Source organism: Nicotiana tabacum, chromosome 10 (genome assembly GCF_000715075.1).
Source record: "Nicotiana tabacum cultivar K326 chromosome 10, ASM71507v2, whole genome shotgun sequence".
Taxonomy (NCBI): Eukaryota; Viridiplantae; Streptophyta; class Magnoliopsida; order Solanales; family Solanaceae; genus Nicotiana; species Nicotiana tabacum.
In genome coordinates, this window is record NC_134089.1 from 14,080,697 (window position 1) to 14,101,072 (window position 20,376).

Consider the following 20,376-nt stretch of genomic DNA (forward strand, 5'->3'; position numbering starts at 1 on the left):
ATTTTTGCACATGTTTTATAAAATCGGGGGCTATGATGGACAAATAGTATAACAAAGTATATAAATGATCTTCCTCATAGTAAAAAGATATTTTTGATTCTTTTCCGATATATCATTCAACTGTGCCTCAATTCCTCGCGAGGGCAGATAAATTTGTATGCCATTTGGCTTATGAATTAGTGTGAAATTAGAACGTAGTTGCTCTCAGAAGGAGCTGCATATATATATATATGTGGAGCAGCACCAACCATAAGTTATGTTTGCCTTGGCATTATAGGAGACACTAAAATGTAGTATATCCTGTATTTGAATCAAATAGGAAGTGGTCCCTTTAGGGATATCCGATAAATGAAAAATCAAGAAAACTTTGGTGGTCCAATTGATGCACAAACTGTTGTTTGTTAGGTTGTGTAAAGGCAAATGGGTGTAGCAGATGACAGATTTGCAGCTGTTCCTTTGCAAGTTGCTTTTGCTATTCCTATCAATTAATATGAAAAACTATAAGATGTATAATCTACAACTTGAGCCGTTTTTTTCCTACTACGTTGGCCCCTCACCTTCTTATGGTATTGTGAACCTATTAAATTATCAGAATCGATGTATCTACTTCAGTAAAAAAAAAATCAGAAGATCGTTCACTCTCTGCTCATAATTTTGGAGCCATGATTTTTTATGAATGAGATCGTAATCATGAATTAAGTAAAAGATCAGAAACAGAAATGAAACTTTGATTTTGCTCCATTTTTATACTCTCTCTATATAGTGGTCGTTTAATTTGGAACAAGATATCCTGAAATTATAAATCTCACATTCTACATGGAATAGATAATACCAAGATTTTGGTATAAAATCCAAAATTTATACCGATTTTTAGATAATACCAATAACTAAATACCATACTAATCTCGCCTTTAGGGCTTAGGATATGTTACCTCTCTCAAGTGAGTTGAATGACTCTAGCCTCACCTGTCAGTTTGACATATGGCATCATCAACTTGCTTAACTTATATCAACAAACAATATTTTTTTATTATTTATTAACCGGTTAAAGTATGTTATTACTTATTTTTAAGTTTCAAATTAGGACTACTATACACAATTGTCTTTTTCTGTAGATTATTTCAATTTGATGGTGTAAAGTATTGGACATTATCGATGCGCGATAGAATCACAACAATTTAGTGGTACAAAGCTTAGAATCTAATAACTAAGGTTAAAAAAAGAGGATAGTAATGGCATGTCACAGCATTATTTTACAAGTTTCAAATCAGTTTTGTTAAAAATAAATAAAATAAGGAAGGTAAATATATTATCACAAATTACAAATGGCTAAGCATTATAAAAACAACTCAATGGAAGCCTCTAGGCTCATTTATTTGCACCTAATAAATGTTTGAATCTTAATTATTCAAATCTCAAATCATTAAGCATGTTTGTTCTTAGGTAGGGGTGCTTATCGGGCGAATAATTATGTATAACGGTTCAGCTTATCAGTTATCGGATTATAAATGTAGTAATCCGTTAGTCATTCAATAAGACAAAAGTCGGATTGGTATCAGATTAACAATTATCAAGTGCGGTTTATCGGCGAAACCAAATAGAATTTTTTTAAATAATCAATACCAAAGGGCCAAATGCATAGTTTAAACTGTCTCTGTTAGTTTTTGAACAATCAATACCAATAGCATTGTTATTCACAAAGGTGATATTATGGCCCAGAGAGGAATCCAATTCATGTCCACTCATAATTCATGAGAAGCCAGAGATGACTGGCATTAGCTACAGACACTTCTATCATTCTACGTTACAAGTTTGCACGCATTTACGACTGTTTTGGACATGAATCTTATATGAATGTATCTGATTATAATTTGCTCACTTCTATTAAAATACATTGAAGATATAATATTAGATTGTTTAGTATCTTTTAAATTTTATATTTATTAATATTTAAACAAAAATAGATTTTATATATTCACATGTTGAGAAAATAAATAATCTTAATTATTTAGTATTAAATCTTAATACAACTTGTTAATTTTTTTGTTATCCGTGTCAAATGTTTTAATTCTAATGCACATTTTAATATTCAAATATATGTTTGAAGTCAGACATTTTAATTGTAATAAAAACAAATGAGGCCTTGATTGACACACACCTCAAAAGAAAAAGAATAAAAATTTGGAAAATAAAGAAGATAACACCCAAAACTTAAGCCCTTGCAATAATTGAACGGAGTCGACGACTAATTCTACCGAGTGAAATTCCATTACATTAATGACTATCCAGGTACTCCCTCCGTCTCATCATTTATTTGTCTCAAATTATTTGTCGAACTAAAAATAGTTGTCTCAAATTATTTGTCATTTTAGAATTTCAAGACAAAATTAATTGTTTTTAAATTAATTGTTTTTTTTACTTTTTTACCTTTAGTATGGATAATGTCATTGATGGAGATGACACATAAATTGAGAAAATATTTAGTAAGGAAAAAGTAGTCAAAAACTATTCTTTCTTAAGGGGCGTGCACAAGTGAATCACGACACATATTATGAGACGGGGGAGTAGGTTATTAGTTATTGTTAAGTGAGGTTAACACTGAATCAGAGGAACTAATTACAATTAATTATCACTAATAATGGAAACTAGATGTATCCACCAGAACAAGTAAACAACGAATCCGACCGGCTATTTGTGTAAAAATCTCAAAATAGAAGACTCAAATCTGGATTGCAACAAGCCTAGGGCATTTGCATCTATACCCGCTTTTTGTGTCACATTTTAACTTGTGTCCGCTTTGCAAAAAAAATTGCAAGCGTACCCGCTTTTTCGCATAACTTCAGCACACAGGGCAGAAGTCGCGAAGGCAATCATGCAAAACTTGCAAAACTTCAGCATTCTAGTAGCCGGGCCTGAGGTTCAGCTCTAGAGTTGAAGTTTTTGTTTTGGAACTAGGAAACTTCAGCTCTAGTGCTCTAGAGCTGAAGTTTTGCATTGTAACTGGGAGATCTTGTTCCCTACTAAATGAAGTGACAGATCTTCGTCCACTGACATCCAGAGATGGTTTTCTACCAATCATTGTATAGTACATGTTACTTAAAAAAGAAAATGAAGACGCTGGAAAGATAACTGCAGTTCCTCTGTTGATGTTCTCCCAAGTTCTAAGCAAGGAAAAAGTCTTTCCTTCTTTTCAAATTAAGCATTGAATATAAGAAAGCAATTCTTTCTTTTCTTGTAAATCAATGGGATAAATGAAGCTTTCTCTTGAACAGCTGGGTATAAATACCAACTCTGAAAATATAAAATCATCTCCTGTTAATCTTTTTGTGTCTTTTCACTGTAGCTTCCAAGAATGAATTTTGTGATATATTAGTTAGATATATCACTCCCTCTTGTCTCATTTTGCTCGACCTGGCTTGGGTTTCACAAAGTTTGTGCAGAAATGTTTGAATAGAAATAATTGCCTTACAAAAACGCTTTCCAACAGTGAGCAATCCAAAACAAACCCTACTAGTAACTTAAACTTTTTTCTAAGATTAATTTGCTGTAAATTTGGAGCAGAAGTACAACTGCCGAACTGTTCAATTAAAAAAATTGACCTTATAACTAAAGCAGCGTTGCATCTGGAGATAAATACCAATTTGTTTTGTAACTTGAAGAAGAAAACAAAGGAGGAGAAAGAGGGTTGAAGTTATTTAAAAAGTAGGTACAAGTTAATTTTAAAAAAAAATTAGGTATAGATAAAATGGGGGCGACCAAATAGGACGCTCGTGCAACTTTTTTAACAGGCCTTAAGCAAACATGGGCCTTATCTCCTAAAAACCCAAAAGTAAAAAAATCTATCAATGGACCCAAGATATCTTACAATCAAACATCACATTTCCTCTGCCCATAAATATCCCCATAGACACTATTATATCCTCCTTACATCCACAACAGGAGAGAAAGAAAAAGCCTATCTTCAATTTTTTTTTGCTTCAAAACCTTATCTTCAATGGCTTCCTCAGCTTCTTCCCTCCATTTCCTTTCCCTTACACCTCAAACACTTCCTCTACCAAAACCTACTTCTCAAACAACTTCCCTTTCCTTCTTTTCCCTTCCTCCTTCTTCTCTCAACCTTTCTTTATCTTCTTCTTCATCTTGTTTTTCTTCTCGTTTTGTTCGTAAGGTTACCCTTTCTGATTTTGACCAAATTGAGGATGTTGAAGATGGTGATGATGGTGTAGAAGAAGAACGTAATTTCTCTCCTGACCTTAAAATCTTTGTCGGTAACTTGCCTTTCAGTGCTGATAGTGCTGCTCTTGCTGAGCTTTTTGAGCGTGCTGGTAATGTTGAGATGGTTGAGGTAATATATAAAACCACTCATTTCACTTTCTTGCTTGTATTTTGTGGGGTTTCTTGACTTTAGATAATTTGAAGTTTTGTTTGGCTTTGTTTGAGTAACTAGACTTGTAAATTTTTAACCCTTAAGGTTTGTGCAAACCTAAAAATGATAAATTAAAGTGGTTATATCTGAAAATTTAATCTTTTAGGTGAGATGGTTAGTACAATTCAACATGTTATAAGAGTAGACATGTACATGAGGCGAAGTGTTTTATATCTAAGAATAATAGGTAGAAGTGTCTTCAGCTAACAATTTAAGCTTTTAGATAAGGCGGTTCAGGAAGGGAAGCCCTGGTGTAACTGGTAAAGTTGACGTTATGTGACCAGGAGGTCACAAGTTCGAGCCGTGAAAGTGGAAATAGCCTCTTGCAGAAATGTAGGAACTTCGTACAATAGACCCTTGGTCCGGCCCTTTTTCCGGAGCCCGAGCACAACAGAAGCTTAGTGCACTTGCTTCCCTTTAGATAAGGCGGTTCAGACAATTCAACATGTTATAGGGCATACCTGTACATAGGGGGACGTGTTGTATATGTAAGAGTAACAAGTAAAAGTATCCTTTTCTAACAACTTAAGCTTTTAGATGGGATGATTTTCACAGTTCAATGAGTTCTTATTATATTATCTTTATTTTTTATTAGAGAAAATGTCCTTAAGGTGTTATAGAAGGAAGTCGTTTTGGATTTCTTGATGTTTGGATGTATAGTGATTATGTGAGGCTAATGGACTTGTTATGTTGAAATTTTGTTTGTCAATGTTTGAATAACCGAACATGTTGAAAGTTGAAGGTTCGTACTGGATAATCTTTTAGTATGACTAGGAAAAATAGCCTTAAGACGTCGTCACAGGAAGTTGTTTTTTCGATGTTCGTTGGGGTTTGGGGTAGAGTGAGGATGTGAAGGTTTGAATGGGAGGTTTAAGTGTACTTACTGGAGTTGTTAACTTTTGCAGGTTATCTATGACAAGCTTACAGGAAGAAGCAGAGGTTTTGGTTTTGTGACAATGTCCTCAAAAGAGGAAGTTGAAGCTGCCTGTCAACAATTTAATGGATATGTAAAGCCTTTTGCTTTGTTGTGTTTCTCAGTTAATTATGCTCTAATGTGCATGTCCAAATATTTAGTCTTGAATTCCTGTGGCCTTGGATATCTTATGTATTTTTTGAAATCGAACCGTTTGTGTTCAGTTTACAATTTTTTAAATGATTTAACTGAAAACCAGTACTCCGTTTTGATAGTAACATTTTGGCAAGGTTTCACACTGTAGAGTTCCTATGATAATTTGCTGATAAAATGATTTTTACGTCTTACTCTTAACCATCATTTGTGTCACTTGTTGTTAGTGATCCTTTCTTTATCCAAGAGTTCTTTGGTTTAGACACTAAGCAAATGTTTTGAATCTTTTGGCAGGAACTCGACGGGAGGGCATTGAGGGTGAATTCTGGGCCACCACCAGAGAAGAGGGAGAATTCTTCTTTCCGTGGAGGCAGCAGGGGTGGGGGAAGTTTTGATAGCTCCAATAGAGTCTATGTAGGAAACCTCGCATGGGGTGTTGACCAAGACGCACTTGAGACCTTATTCAGTGAGCAAGGTAAGGTTGTGGATGCCAAAGTAGTCTATGATAGGGATAGCGGTAGATCAAGGGGCTTCGGATTCGTAACATACAGTTCCGCTGAGGAGGTCAACAATGCAATTGAAAGCTTGGACGGAGTTGTAAGTATTTTCTTACTCAGCTGAATTATGCATCTATCTTTATGTTCTGTATGTATATGTGTCTCCACACGGTTGCATTTTCCGTTCAGGGTTGATTTTGTGTCCTGGTTTAGGTTTCACATATACTTGTATGTCATAACTAAATTTTCCCACATTGATGGTATCTGTCATTCAACTATATGATATATAGAACGATTAGGTATTTGCCTACATGTTGCGTTCTGGATCAGTCTTACCTGCCAAATATGTCTTCTAAATAGTGATGTAGATCGCACGCAAGGGTGTTTCCTAGTGGTCAATGAAATGGGTTGAGAACTTGAGGTCTCATGTTCAAATCCTAGCGGAGACAAAAATACTAGGTGATTTTTTCCCATTGTCTAAGCCTTGGTGGGAATATACTGGTTATGTTATTGTTGTTGTTGTCCAAGCCTTGGCGGAGAGAGTTATCTGGTACCTATTGTTGGTGGGAGGTAGCAGGTATCCCATAGAATTAATCGAGTTGCACGCAAGCTGGCCCAGACACCACGATTATCAAAAAAACAATCAAACTTGGGGTTTCAGTCTTTCTAGATACTTCCCTTTGACTTGTCTTCAATTAGTAGATCTGTGATTTACCATCAAAACTGATTCTCTTATATTGCATTGTTGTATTATTGAACGAGTTTCACATTCTTTTTTGTAATTTTCTTTTTGATTCCTTCTAGTAAAATGAGTTTTGAGCCAATATTGTTTTACTTATTTATTGATCTTTGTTTGCCTTTCCATGTTGAACTTTGTGGTGTAGGACCTTAACGGAAGGGCCATCCGTGTAAGCCCTGCTGAAGCTCGGCCACCCAGGCGTCAATTCTGAAGGTTGTAACCAACATCTTTTTGATCGAGAAAACGGTTGGGGTAAACAACTTTTCAAATTGTCATGTGATTAGCAACCCAAGTGAAGTTGACTGTACATTTAAGTTTCAATAGTTAAACCAAAAAGGTATGTTTCGGCTCATAAGAATGTATAATTACATGACAGGGTCCAGGAGATGACGATAGTTGCAACAATGATGAGTTAGTAAATCTGCAACTTCTACCCCAAACTTGCGCGGACAAATGACTCTCTCCTTCTGGACTAACTAGAGTTCTCAAGTAAATTAGCTTTCGTAATGTATGTTCTGAAATTGCCTCGGGAAAAATTCTTGATCTTGTAATATGCTATCCATCACTTGTTGAAGGACACGACAGTTAAAAAGTTTGATACTCTTTGAAATGTATGTTAGCGAGAAGCATTCTTGTTGTACAATGGATTGCAGGAATTGTGTTAATGGTGCCTATGCCTCTACAACAATTAATGGTCTTTAAAATTTTAATATGTCCTGCACTAAATGTTGAAGGGCAGGGATTTTCTTGAACAGCTGGGACAAGAATCCATAGCACAATTCAGGTTTTGCTTGTCTAGTTAAGGTCCCAGACTGTCTGCATTTTAAGTCTCTGGTAAGCCATGTTGCTCGTATCTTTCAAAAATGCCATCGGGTGTGTATCAGATCCCCCAAAAGTTGTTCATTTTGGATCCAATAGGGGTGTGACAATATTTTTGGAGGATTGAGTAACATAGCTGGTGGTGGTTACAGTGATAGGCTGAGGGCTATCATGTACTGTGTGCGAGTTGCCCATCCTCTATGTATTATCTAATCTAGTTGAGTGGGCATGGTTGTCGCTGCTCGCGTGGTCGCAGCTATGCAGCTGAAAGTCACTTGGCTTAAAGAATGCATTTTTTCTAACAAAAAAGGTCAAGAGAGCCTTGAGCTGAAATTTTTTCAAGTTGTGTGTGAAAAGTAGTTGTAATATGTATAATTAAAGTGGTAAGTTATGAATCTCAATTCTTGATAAATCAATAAATCAAAATTTCCGAGGTTGCATGGCTATTTATTACTATAGTATTTAAGTTGGTAAAAGATGTTGGTGAAACTTGCTAAAAATTTGACTTGCTAATTTTAGGCATGTAAGATGCTATATTCAGGGATATGGTGTTGCTTATCCTTAGCTAGTTTCCATGCAACATGGGGATTTGCAATCTATTTCTTGCCCAAAATGCTTACTATGACAAGGGATGACACCTATTGCTGGAGTGAAAAGATATACTCACACTCTTTAGTCTTTACAACAACATATTACATATGTCACTTAGGTTAAACAAATGGTCCACTGTTCTTTCTATTTCCCTCGTTTTCTGTTTCTAGTTTGCTAGGAAATGGCTGTCAAAATGAACTTGTCATTCTGGATTGGTTGCATGTTTGATCTTTGCTCTCAATTATTTCCGATCTACGATGTCCTATAAAACGACAGTCGGGTGAATGCAGGGTCCAAAGAAGGACCGCGCCCATAGTGGTGTGATGTAGACAACATCCACATTCTACTATATTCGGCAATCTAAACTCACAAAGTGTTCTCTAAAGTCATCTCATCTACATTTGAAGCTATTCATTGTATTATTCTTTACGACCTTTATGACTATATATTAGAAATTTAAATTTCAACCGAACTAACATTTTAACTATTGCTTTAGTGTTTTGCAATTATCATTAATATCTTAATACAATTGATTATCTTAAACTCTGTATCTAGTCAAATATTATCATACAAATAAAACAGGGAGTATAAATTAAGCCAACGAGAGGAGTCCAAATTGAATAATATTCACTAATTATTGAGCTAATGTTGAAATCTTGGAAGCATTTTCGTTTTAACCTTACTCAAAATTGTAAGTAGGAGTAATTACTTACTCCATGCTCTCTCTCGCTAGTGTGTATATGGGATCATATAACCTATTCACTTTTCTACACCAAATAAGATAAATTTAGAGAAGGAAGAGTAAGAAATACTACTATTACCCTATTTCTTCTCTAGTATGTGAAAGCTCGCTGAAAAATTATACTCTATTTGTAAGGTCAAAATTATTTTTTATGCATAAATAATAGATGTTGAATCCCCTTGGTTTGTTGGTTTGTTCTTGTGTTTACTTTTTAATATTCAACTTGAGCGATCACAACGAAATCACATTGGAACATAAGATGTTATTGTTGAATTTGGCAAATTTTTGTCCCACATCGGTGGGCTCTTAAGTTTTGGGGGGATTTTCCCCTATAAAAGAAGGCCTAATGTTTAGGATTTAAACACACCTCTCATTTGCCTTCTCATCTGTTTAAGACATTTGTATCTTCTCTCTTTAGTATTATTTCACTTGTATTTTTGGAGTGGAATAAAATATTGGTTGTGTCCGAGGAGTAGGCAAAATTAGCCGAACCTCGTAAATTCTGGTATTCCCTTTATTGTTGCTTTATTGTCTTATTTATTATTTGGTGGCTGTCATAATTTTTGGTATAATAGTTGTGACTTATTCACACTATATACATTTGGCTTCCGCAACAATTGGTATCAGAGCCAAGGTATTGTCTAAGTATGCTCTGTGGTTGCAGCATAGTCTGATCTTCCACATCAGAAAAGATTTATCTTGGTAACTGAGTCAAGGTTCTGTCTGAGTATGCTCTGTGGTTGCAGCTTAGTCTGATCTTCTACATCAAAAAGGAAATAATCTTGATTTGTGTCGTCAACTATTAAATAATATTTGTGTCAAATATGGGAGACAATAAACAAGAAGAATCTACATCAAGTGTCAACAATACGTCATCATTGACATCTTCGCTTATGACAAGAATTGTGTCAAATGCGAAATTTGCGGTAGAAATTTTTGACGGGTCCGGGCATTTTGGGATGTGGCAAGGCGAGGTTCGAGATGTCCTTTTTCAACAAGGGCTAGATCTTGCCATTGAAGAAAAGAGACTAGATGTTATTGGAGAAGAAGATTGGAAAATTATCAACCGTGTTGCTTGCGGTACCATTCGATCCTTCCTTGCTAGAGAGCAGAAATATCCATACACAAAGGAAACTTCTGCAAGTAAATTATGGAAAGCACTGGAGGTACCATACGCAAATGTTGTTGGTAGCTTGATGTATGCAATGGTTTGCACAAGGTCTGACATTTCACAAGCTGTTGGAGTTATTAGCAGATATATGCACAATCCAGGGAAGGAGCATTGGCAAGCTGTGAAGTGGATTCTACGGTATATTCATAATATTGTAGATGTCGGGTTAGTTTTTGAGCAGGAAGACAATCAGTCTGTAGTTGGATATTGTGACTCAGATTTTGCGGGTGATCTGGACAAACGAAGATCAACTACTGGTTATGTGTTTACTTTTGCAAAGACACCAGTTAGTTGGAAGTCTACTTTGCAGTCAACAGTTGCTTTGTATACAACAGAGGCAGAGTACATGGCTATTATAGAGACTGTGAAAAAGGCAATTTGGCTTCAAGGATTGCTAAAGGAGCTTGGTGTTGAACAAAAAAGTATCTCAATTTTTTTGTGATAGTCAAAGTGCTATTCAATTAGTGAAGAATCAAGTTTATCATGCAAGGACGAAGCATATTGATGTTCGGTATCATTTCGTACGAGAAATCATAGAAGAAGGAGGAGTCACGGTGAAGAAAATTCATACTACGGAGAATCCTGCTGATATGCTGACAAAGGTGGTGACTGCGATCAAGTTTCAACATTGTTTGGATTTGATCAACATTATTGAACACTGAAGATTGAAGATGAAGACACAACAAAAATTTGTTATTGAGAGAGAATTAAAGATATGGAATTTTGCCAAGGTGGAGATTTGTTGAAGTTTGGCAAAATGCCAAAGTCCCACATCGGTTGGGAGTTGAGTTTGGGGGGAATTTTCCCCCTATTAAAGAAGGTCTAATATTTAGGATTTAAACACACCTCTCATTTGCCTTCTCATCTGTTTAAGGCATTTGTATCTTCTCTCTTTAGTATTATTTCACTTGTATTTTTGGAGTGGAATAAAATATTGGTTGTATCCGAGGAGTAGGCAAAATTAGCCGAACCTCGTAAATTCTGGTGTTCCCTTTATTGTTGCTTTACTGTCTTATTTATTATTTGGTGGCTGTCATAATTTTTGATATAGTAGTTATGACTTATTCACACTATATACATTTGGCTTCCGCAACATTTTCATCCCTTGGAATTGAGTCAAACAGAACACTATTCATTGAGTCCAATAGAGTATTCTACAGTCACAATTAAGTAATCAATTGATACTGCAAACTTATGCTATGTCCAGATAATAGTTTGAAAAGGGAGGTGGATCCATTACTTTGTCTTTTTCTGCAAATGTAGATAAATGAAGATCAAACAGAACTAAAGCGAATTCAATTTCCAGTCAAAATTCCTTCAACGTACATGCAAATATTCAATATCTAGTCCTTTCACATGATTCTTAGAAATGGGGACTAGTTCAAAATCCATAACAGTGGTCACAAGCTGACAGAAAAAATGTTGTTTTCTACAAAAAGAGAACTTACAAACATACAAGGTTGCTGCAATATTCCCCCACAAATACCTTCGTCTGTTTTTTAGTATTAATTCTTCAAACAATATATGACTGCTAAGACCACCACTCATGATCACTATCACTACTAAGTGCAGCGTCGTCTTGCAACTCTCCTATGGCCTGTTGAGGATGAGAAGTGAGAAGAATATATTTGATATGATTTGAAGCAGGAAACCAGTATTATCTTGGTACTTCTTAATCATTGTTTCCCGTCGTTTTATAATGTATTGTTTTGTACTGTATTGTGTTGTACCATATTATTTTGTGAATACTATGTTTGGATAGAGTGGAATGATTGTTTTTGTTTAATAACATTTTACCTGTTTGGTCTAACTGTATTATAATCTGATAAGTATTACTGAAATGCCCGTAAATTTTTTAATATTGGATTTATCAACATTTACTCAAGTGAAGCAGTATTCAAAGAAAGATGTCATCAGTGATAAGTTAAACAATGTCAATGTTATAGGTAAATCAGTTCATTATTGATATTTATGTTGTTTCACTCTTACACAGATTAAGTCCAACTTTAAGGTCTGGAAATGTTTAGCCAGAGCACCATGTCTTCTACTAAACAAAAATCTGTCAGGTATATCTGAGCAGTCCTTAAATTTGTGGCTAAAGTACTTTTGTAATATAGTAAGGGCAGCCCGGTGCACTAAGCTCCCGCTATGCACGAGGTTCGAAAAGGGCTGGACCACAAGAGTCTACTGTAAGCAGTCTTATCCTGCATTTCTGCAAGAGTCTGTTTCCACGGCTCGAAACCGTGACCTCCTGGTCACATGGCAGCAACTTTACCAGTTACGCCAAGGCTCTCCTTCACTTTTATAATATAGTATTCTGTTAAATAAAACTGCAGCTTATTTTTGTAGTAGTTCTTCTACAAAGGCATGCTGTATTTTTTGCATTAGAGTCTGAGTTATGCACCACAAATAAATGTATTAGATTCCCTATTCTAATTATTAATGAAAGCTTGAATCTGTAATCAGATTTCCGAATGACCATGACATTGCAAAATCTGGATCATACAAGCCGGCAAAATTCCTTAAATCTTTCTCTATGAACAATGACGAACAAGCGTCTGATTCAAAGTCCGAGAAAGCAGAAATAGAGCCAAAAATGAAGATGTTCCGAAAGAAAAAGCTTTCAAGAGTATTTTCAGAGGACTATGAGGGTGTTCAAAGGAAGATATTAGATCCTCGAGGACGTCCCATAAACATATGGAACAAGTGTTTCTTAATTGCTTGTCTTACATCTCTATTTGTTGATCCACTCTTCTTCTATTTACCAAGTGTTAACGACGAAATCTGCATGGATGCAAGTTATCCTATGGAGATAGTCCTTACAATCGTTCGATCAGTAATAGATGCATTTTATTTGGTACAGATTTTAGTTCAGTTTCGAACAGCTTATGTTGCACCTTCCTCTCGCGTTTTTGGTAGAGGAGAGCTAGTCATTGATTCTTCAAAGATCGCTTCAAGGTATCTTCGGAAGGATTTTTGGCTTGATCTCTTGGCTACTCTTCCTCTTCCTCAGGTATAAACAAGTCCTTTAAGTCTATTGTAGTCTTTTCTCATATTCGATATGATGTTTGGTTGTTAAAAGTTCGAGCAGGAAAAGTTATAATCTGCTGGTATTTCCTCTGTACTGATATTGCTTGCCAAAAATGAACTGATAAATTGCTAGATATCATGTTTTTAGGCTCATACAACTTACATCAAATGCTACTTTCTGCTACCTATGGTTGCTTATCTCATACCAAACTAGTCCTAAAACTGTTTTCAGGTTTTGATTTGGGCTGCAATCCCATCTTTGAGAGGTTCGAATAGGATTGGTGCAAAACACGCCTTGCGCTTTACTATCATTTCTCAGTTTCTGTTGAGGTTATGCCTGATTTTTCCACTTTCATCTCACATTATCAAGACTAATGGTGTAATGGTGGAAGCTGCATGGGCTGGAGCGGTTTATAACCTTGTGCTCTTCATGCTCGCAAGTCATGTAAGTATACGACTTGTTTTAGAGTACACCAAATTTGTTGTTTCAAATTAACTAAATACCAAGTTCTATTATTCCATGACAAGCCTCAACCAGGGTAGGGGTAAGGTCTGCATACACACTTGACACTACCCTCCCCGGACCTCACCCGTGGAATTCCACTTAGTTGTTATTGTTGAAGCCTCAACCGTTGAGTTGGCCACCATTTTAACTATTTATCTTTTATAGGTTATGGGTTCTTGCTGGTACCTTTTTGCTGTAGAACGACAAGAACAGTGTTGGAAAAAGGTTTGTGATCAACAGCAACCGGATTGCCAGTATTGGTATTTTGACTGTCATTGGAAAGATTTTACTAGTAGAATCGCCTGGTATGAACGGAGCAATATATCTACATTATGCGGTCCTAGCAGCGACTTCTTCCAATTCGGAATCTTTAATGATGCACTGACTTTTAGAGTTACACAATCATCATTCTTGAACAAATATGCTTACTGTTTTTGGTGGGGTTTAAGGAACCTAAGGTAACAAACTGCACCTAAAGCTTTGTTATGTTTTCTTTGATTATGCTAACTTTCTTTAATTAACTTTTGCAGCTCTCTTGGGCAGAATCTTGTGACTACTACTGACATTAATGAAATTAATTTTGCTGTTGTTCTTGCAATTCTGGGATTATTGCTCTTTGCTTTACTTATTGGGAATATGCAGGTAAGTCATAGACAAATACATTGGATGATAAAGGGACTTAGATTTCGATCTTAGCCAAACTTGTACTGAAAATGTTTCATTGCTATGGATTAAATGTTTAATACCAGACTTTTCTTCAATCAACTACTATGAGACTTGAAGAATGGAGGATCAAAAGGACAGATACAGAAGAATGGATGCATCATCGCCAACTCCCCCACGATCTTAAGGAAAGGGTGCGCAAATATGACTTGTATAGGTGGGTGACAACGCGAGGCGTTGATGAAGAAGCCATTGTCAAAAGCCTTCCCGTGGATCTCAGAAGGGACATCAAGCGTCATCTTTGTCTTGATCTAGTTCGTCGAGTGAGTATCATTTTCTTCAATCCCTTAACTTCTCCTTTATAAACAACCTATTGCTTTTTAGTGGCTAAGCCACCTTATGTTAAGGGATGTCAATTGATTTTTATGCAGATATACTACTCCCTTCGTTTCAATTTATGTGAACCTATTTCCTTTTTAGTCCGCGCAAAAAAGAATGACTCCTTTCCTTATTTGGAAACAATTTACCTTTACACAATGATTTATAGCCACACAAAATATATGTGCCTCATTTTACACCACAAGATCAAAAGTATTTTCTCTTTTCTTAAACTCCGTGCTCAGTCAAATGGGTTCACCTAAATTGAAACGGAGGGAGTATATGTTTTGACACCCCTTAGTAAAATTTCTTGCTCCGCCACTGCTTTCCACTAACGTATTTTCATAATCTTGATCCGGCAGGTTCCTCTATTTGATCAAATGGATGAGTGTATCTTGGATGCAATATGCGAAAGGTTGAAACCGCTTCTATATACATCAGGAACTTGCCTTGTTCGCGAAGCTGATCCTGTGAACGAAATGCACTTCATTATAAGAGGCCATTTGGATTCTTACACTACTGATGGAGGGAGAACAGGTTTTTTCAATTCATGTCAACTAGGTCCGTGCGATTTCTGTGGTGAAGAACTACTGACATGGGCGTTACACCCTCGTCCGAGCATCATCCTCCCGTCCTCTACACGTACAGTGACAACGATCACTGAAGTAGAAGTATTTGCACTCACTGCAGAGGATGTAAAATTTGTGGCATCACAGTTCCGGAAGCTGCATAGCAAGCAACTCAGGCAGACGTTCAGGTTGTCAAAATAGCAAGGGCTAGCCAGTTTTCGGACTGATAATTGAAAAATAGCCAGCATTTACAAATTCATTGAAAATTAGAGACTATTTTGCTGCAACAGGGAAAGTTCCAACATAATATACTAGAGATTAAAGCACTTGTGTATGAACTTCCAGCAGATTATGTTGGAACTCCAGCACACGGAAAGTTCCAGCATATTACATTGGAGATTGGAGCACCTGTGTATGGACTTCCAGAATATTATGTTGGAACTCCAGCATATTATGAAATTCCAGCATGTTATGCTGGATATTCACATGTAAAAAATTCGAACTCCATTATATTATGCTGGAATATTTTCGGAGTTTGAACAGTGTTTTTGTTCAGATTTATCTTTTACATGAAAAGTGGCTAAATTTCGCTTACTTTTGAAACTGTGGCCATTTTTCAATTACCACTTATAAATTTGGCTATTTTTGAATTTCTCCCGTTCAGGTTTTACTCGAACCAATGGAGGACTTGGGCTGCATGTTTCATACAAGCAGCGTGGTTTCGCTACAAGAGGAGGAAAGAGGCTGCTCTACTTAAAGCTAAGCAGAGCCCCGCGGCTGCTCCTACTGAACTACGCGATGAAAGAAGAAGTGTATCCTTGGGACAAAAGGCTTCAGAATTTGCTGTATATGCTGCAACATTGGCAGCAAGCAAAAGAAAAGGCGGAAGCATGAGGGGAGAACTAGAAATCATTAGTTCATTACAAAAACCAGTAGAACCTGATTTTTCAGTTGAGGATAGATGAAGGGAAATGCTGGATTGTTATGTTATCTATGTTGTTCCCACTCTCCGAAAATATTGCCGGGGCGTTTCGGATCCTCCAAAAGTAGTGTATTTTTAGAGAATTCAATACGGGTGCGGCAGAATTTTGTAGAGTCCGCACCACATAGTATATTTTTTTTATATATGTTAAGGTGGTGCTTCCACTCTTTTGAAATCCCAGATTTGAGGGATTAATAAACTTGCACTTTTGAGTAAGTCTGATGAAAAAGTTTCCAGCATTTCAACCGAGGAGAATACACCTTGCTATTATATATGGGTCCTCTGTAACAACAATTTAAATAATGACTACATATTTACTACTATTAGTCTCTGAACACGTGCTCTGAACACGTGCGTTGCACGTGTGTATTACGTGTTAAAAGTATAAAGTTCTAATATGAGAGGATATTAGATGATCTTTTTATAAAAGATATGTAAAAAATAACATAGGAAATCGTTAGGGTCATTTTCTTTTATTCAAACAAGTTGGTTAAGAAAGACAAAAACTCTCTCTATCTCTCAGCCTGATTTAGTTGATTGGCTAAATTAAGCGCTCACACCAAAAAAAAAAAAAAAGAGAGAAATGATATATAGATGGCTAAAAATTGTGGCAACCACATTGCATTTATAAATGGCCTCAAACTTATGTTTCTTTCTTGTCCATTTTCATCTTCTTTTTCTAAATGTAGATTGTTTTGTACAATCAGTACATATAATTATTTGTGCAGTCAAACTATTCATATTAGTAAAGACTATGCAATAATACCCCCTGCATGAGCAACAGACATAAGGAGAAAGAATCTTGACTTCGAGAAAAAAAAAACATACCAAGTCGCGAATAACTAAAAAAGAATGAGTAGATATCCAATAGTTCATTCTTAATTATGGTTTAGTATGACAGAGGCTAAATTCTTCCAAAACAACATTTATTTGGATGTCATCAGTTAATTAGTTCTACATCATATCACTATATACTACATTTCTTCTAGCAAATTACATAAATTGGCTAAACTATTTGTTATCGACTCCACATCAAGGCACGAGAGCTGTAGTTAAGGTCTTAAGGATGAAGAAATTATCACTTCCCTACAATCCTTGTTGATATAAACTATTTGTTATCAAACACATTACTAACTTTAGTTTCCATATCTAAGTTTTGTCCTCTACCAAATTATACCAAATTTCAAAAGAACTTTCGTCGAGTAAACTTAAAGAATTCTGATAACAAACATGAAACCGAGACTCTGAGTTTATTCCCATCTGAAAACTCAACATTACAATTATCAAACACTGATTGTGCAGTTAATTTAAAAAATAATGAACTAGGAAATATTTTACCTGACTTAGCAAGCATAAATATCAAAACTTCTTTGAGCCCATAGCTTGTAGCATATTATCTTCTCAGTGCACGTCTTCGATGATACACAACTTTTAGCTCCTTGGTGCATTATACTGGCACCATCTGATGTCTCTCTATCAAGAGGACGAAGATGCAACTGCAACAGAAGTAGCAATATATTCGTGGAGAGCTTTGTGACCATTTGTATTTTCTCTACTCAAAAGTTTCATGAATTCAGTTCATAATGTTATAAGCAGTGTTTTAAAAGATGAGGGCGTGAGGCGGAGCGTTTTACTTAATACGGGGCGAGGCAAAAGCCTCGAGACATGAGACGTAAGCCCCACGGATCTTTATTTTTTAAAATTTATGAATTAATAATATAGCATTATAACACAATAAAATATAAAGGATGCATTAAAAGTTCAAGAAAACTAAAAAGAATTAAAGAAACTCATACAAAATAAAATATTTAGCATATTTTACAAGTATAAATAATACAATACGGTTAAAGTTACTATGAAATATAAATTAACTCCAACCTCTCAACTTTCAAACAATTAAAAATCATAATTTTTTCAAAAATATTAGCAAACTGCATATTTTACCTCTTTAAAAGTAAATACACAATAAATATTTTAATACTGTAATTTAAAATATTACTCCTTCACGAGTAAACATAAAATTATTTTTAAATAGTAAAATAAAAGAATTATGATTATTTTGAGAGATATAGAACTAAGACATGTAGATCTATCAAGATATAAGTTTTGGTTATCTATTTTTAGAAGAGATATTTAAATGATATTCATCCTCACAATGTTCTCAATTAGTAAGTATGCAATAATATATTTTGTTATTTGAGTTATTCATAATTTTCATATTTCTATAGAAAAAAAGAACTTTAATCATTCATTTGTTAAAGAATTTTGAGAGTTAACAGTGCAAATTAGTGAATTCAACACATGATTTGTAACTGTTGGGGCGAGTCCCGAGTCTAGAGCGTTAGGCGTGTTGATCACGCCCAACTATGCCTTATAAAAAGGACAAAGCGGTCGTTGCAAATATAATCCGATTTATAAGTCCGGAGTCAAATCCCACAGAGAACTAAGGCTTAGCTACAGTTGTTCACTATCACCAAGAATACAAGCTTGAACAATTCTTAACTTATAGATATTAAGATTCTTGTGTTTAACTAACTAACTAATAAATTAAAATAATAAGTTAACACTAAAAATATTACAGGTTGGAAAAAAGATTAAGGAGGTCTAAATTATGTCAAAAGTATGTCCAACTTCTTCAAAATACCGTTTTCCATGTATATATACCAAGTAGGGTTGGGCCCAAATAATTATACCTTCTCCTACGCGAAAAAGGACACATTTTCCGGATAGGACGTGCGCGGCCGCGCTTGGAACGCGCTCAGACCGCGCATATCCACTTTGATTCTGCCTGACGAGCGCGGCCTGAGCGCGGCCGCGCTATTGATGCGCACTTTTCACCCTGTTCCGTTTGGAATTTGGAAAAACGTAAAACATGAAAGTTATAGCTATTTGAGTTAGATTTCCAACCATATATTGTGCAGCCCAAATGAAGTTCTGAGAAAAATGTTATGTGCATTTTACAAAATAGTGCACAATATGCCTACTCGATTCTTCGTTTGTTCTAACTATCATCTATTGACCCCCGAACTCGATCCTAGCTTAATTTATTGAGCTTTTACTCAAACTTCAAAGCTCCAAATCACTTTAATTTATTTCACAATATCTACATAGCTCGGAATCACTCCTACAAAACATAAAATACACAATTAGTGCAAGACACTAGTGATTAAAGCTCAAACTCAATTAAAGTGCAGTAAATTTGAGTGTAATAAGCGACTAAAATACGTAATTATAGCCTATCATCAATACCCCACACTTAAACCATTGCTTGTCCTCGAGCAATCAAACTACACTTTATATAGACATGACCATTTTTTAAACAATTCTCCTAACTCATCACAGCAAGAATATTTAAAATAGACTAAGCACAAAAGCGTAACATCTTCACCTCAAGATTTGACTCACAAGTACCACACATTATTCACAACTCACCCACTTACTCTAACATAGAGATCACTGACATTACCTTTCCTTCATGATTTAAGTGCTGTCACACAATAAAAGAGAGTAGTTCTACACAATAAAATTTAAGAGCACTTAGGAACTCAAGATAGAAAGAATTCACTCACTCTCAGAAATAACATACATATGCCACAAAAGATGCACCATAGGCTTGCCCGTAGTGTACTACTCTACTAATCAAGCTCATTCAGTCTAGGATCAAGTAGGACTTTATTTGGTTGTAATGTAGTCTACGGGATGAGTAAGATTCATTTAGATATAAGAGTGACTACACCTCCCTAAGCACTTTAATACATATACTTTAACATTCAAACCCCACACTTATGTCAAACCATGACTCCACATTTACATCAATATATATTAACTCCATACTTCTTTAAGCTTAAGGAATGATTCCTGGAGATGTAATTTGGTTGGAGTTTAGTTAAATGAAGACTACATTCAAGTTGATGTCCCTGTTGCTTTACTATTTTTTTTGGTCATATTTTGTACTTAGGCTTTGAATTATAGACATTAATTAGTCTTTCTTTTCTGAAACAGTGTGTGTAAGAGTAACCCATAGAGTATTTCGCATGTGTATTGATAAGTGGACTATGGACTTTGATTATTTAGGTTCATGTTTGATTTTAAGTTTTGGATCACCACTACTGTTAGTATTCTGCTGAAATTGCCATGTTCTAGTCTTGAAAAGCTGGCTGTTGGCATGTATGTGTGTTGGTTTATACAAACGCAATTT

The 20,376-nt window shown here is 35.5% G+C and overlaps 2 protein-coding genes across 3 annotated transcripts; both read left to right on the forward strand.

Annotated features, from left to right (window-relative positions):
* Positions 1-3,908: 3,908 nt before the first annotated feature.
* LOC107824003 (29 kDa ribonucleoprotein A, chloroplastic) lies at positions 3,909-7,393 on the forward strand. 2 transcript variants are annotated; one of them, XM_016650725.2, is made up of 5 exons: positions 3,909-4,345; positions 5,332-5,433; positions 5,787-6,089; positions 6,874-6,980; positions 7,105-7,393. In XM_016650725.2, exons 1-4 carry the CDS (start codon positions 3,995-3,997, stop codon positions 6,937-6,939), a joined length of 822 nt encoding a protein of 273 aa, XP_016506211.1. In that variant the 5' UTR covers positions 3,909-3,994; the 3' UTR covers positions 6,940-6,980; positions 7,105-7,393. The 2 variants fall into 2 exon arrangements, with proteins under 2 accessions (XP_016506211.1, XP_016506212.1); XM_016650726.2 differs by having other exon boundaries at positions 6,874-6,941.
* A 4,220-nt stretch (positions 7,394-11,613) lies between these two features.
* On the forward strand, positions 11,614-16,378 carry LOC107824001 (protein CNGC15b-like). The gene is made up of 9 exons (XM_016650723.2): positions 11,614-11,716; positions 12,045-12,117; positions 12,518-13,064; positions 13,314-13,526; positions 13,752-14,044; positions 14,117-14,228; positions 14,336-14,572; positions 14,990-15,384; positions 15,861-16,378. Exons 2-9 carry the CDS (start codon positions 12,071-12,073, stop codon positions 16,159-16,161), a joined length of 2,145 nt encoding a protein of 714 aa, XP_016506209.2. The 5' UTR covers positions 11,614-11,716; positions 12,045-12,070; the 3' UTR covers positions 16,162-16,378.
* The last annotated feature ends 3,998 nt before the right edge of the window (positions 16,379-20,376 follow it).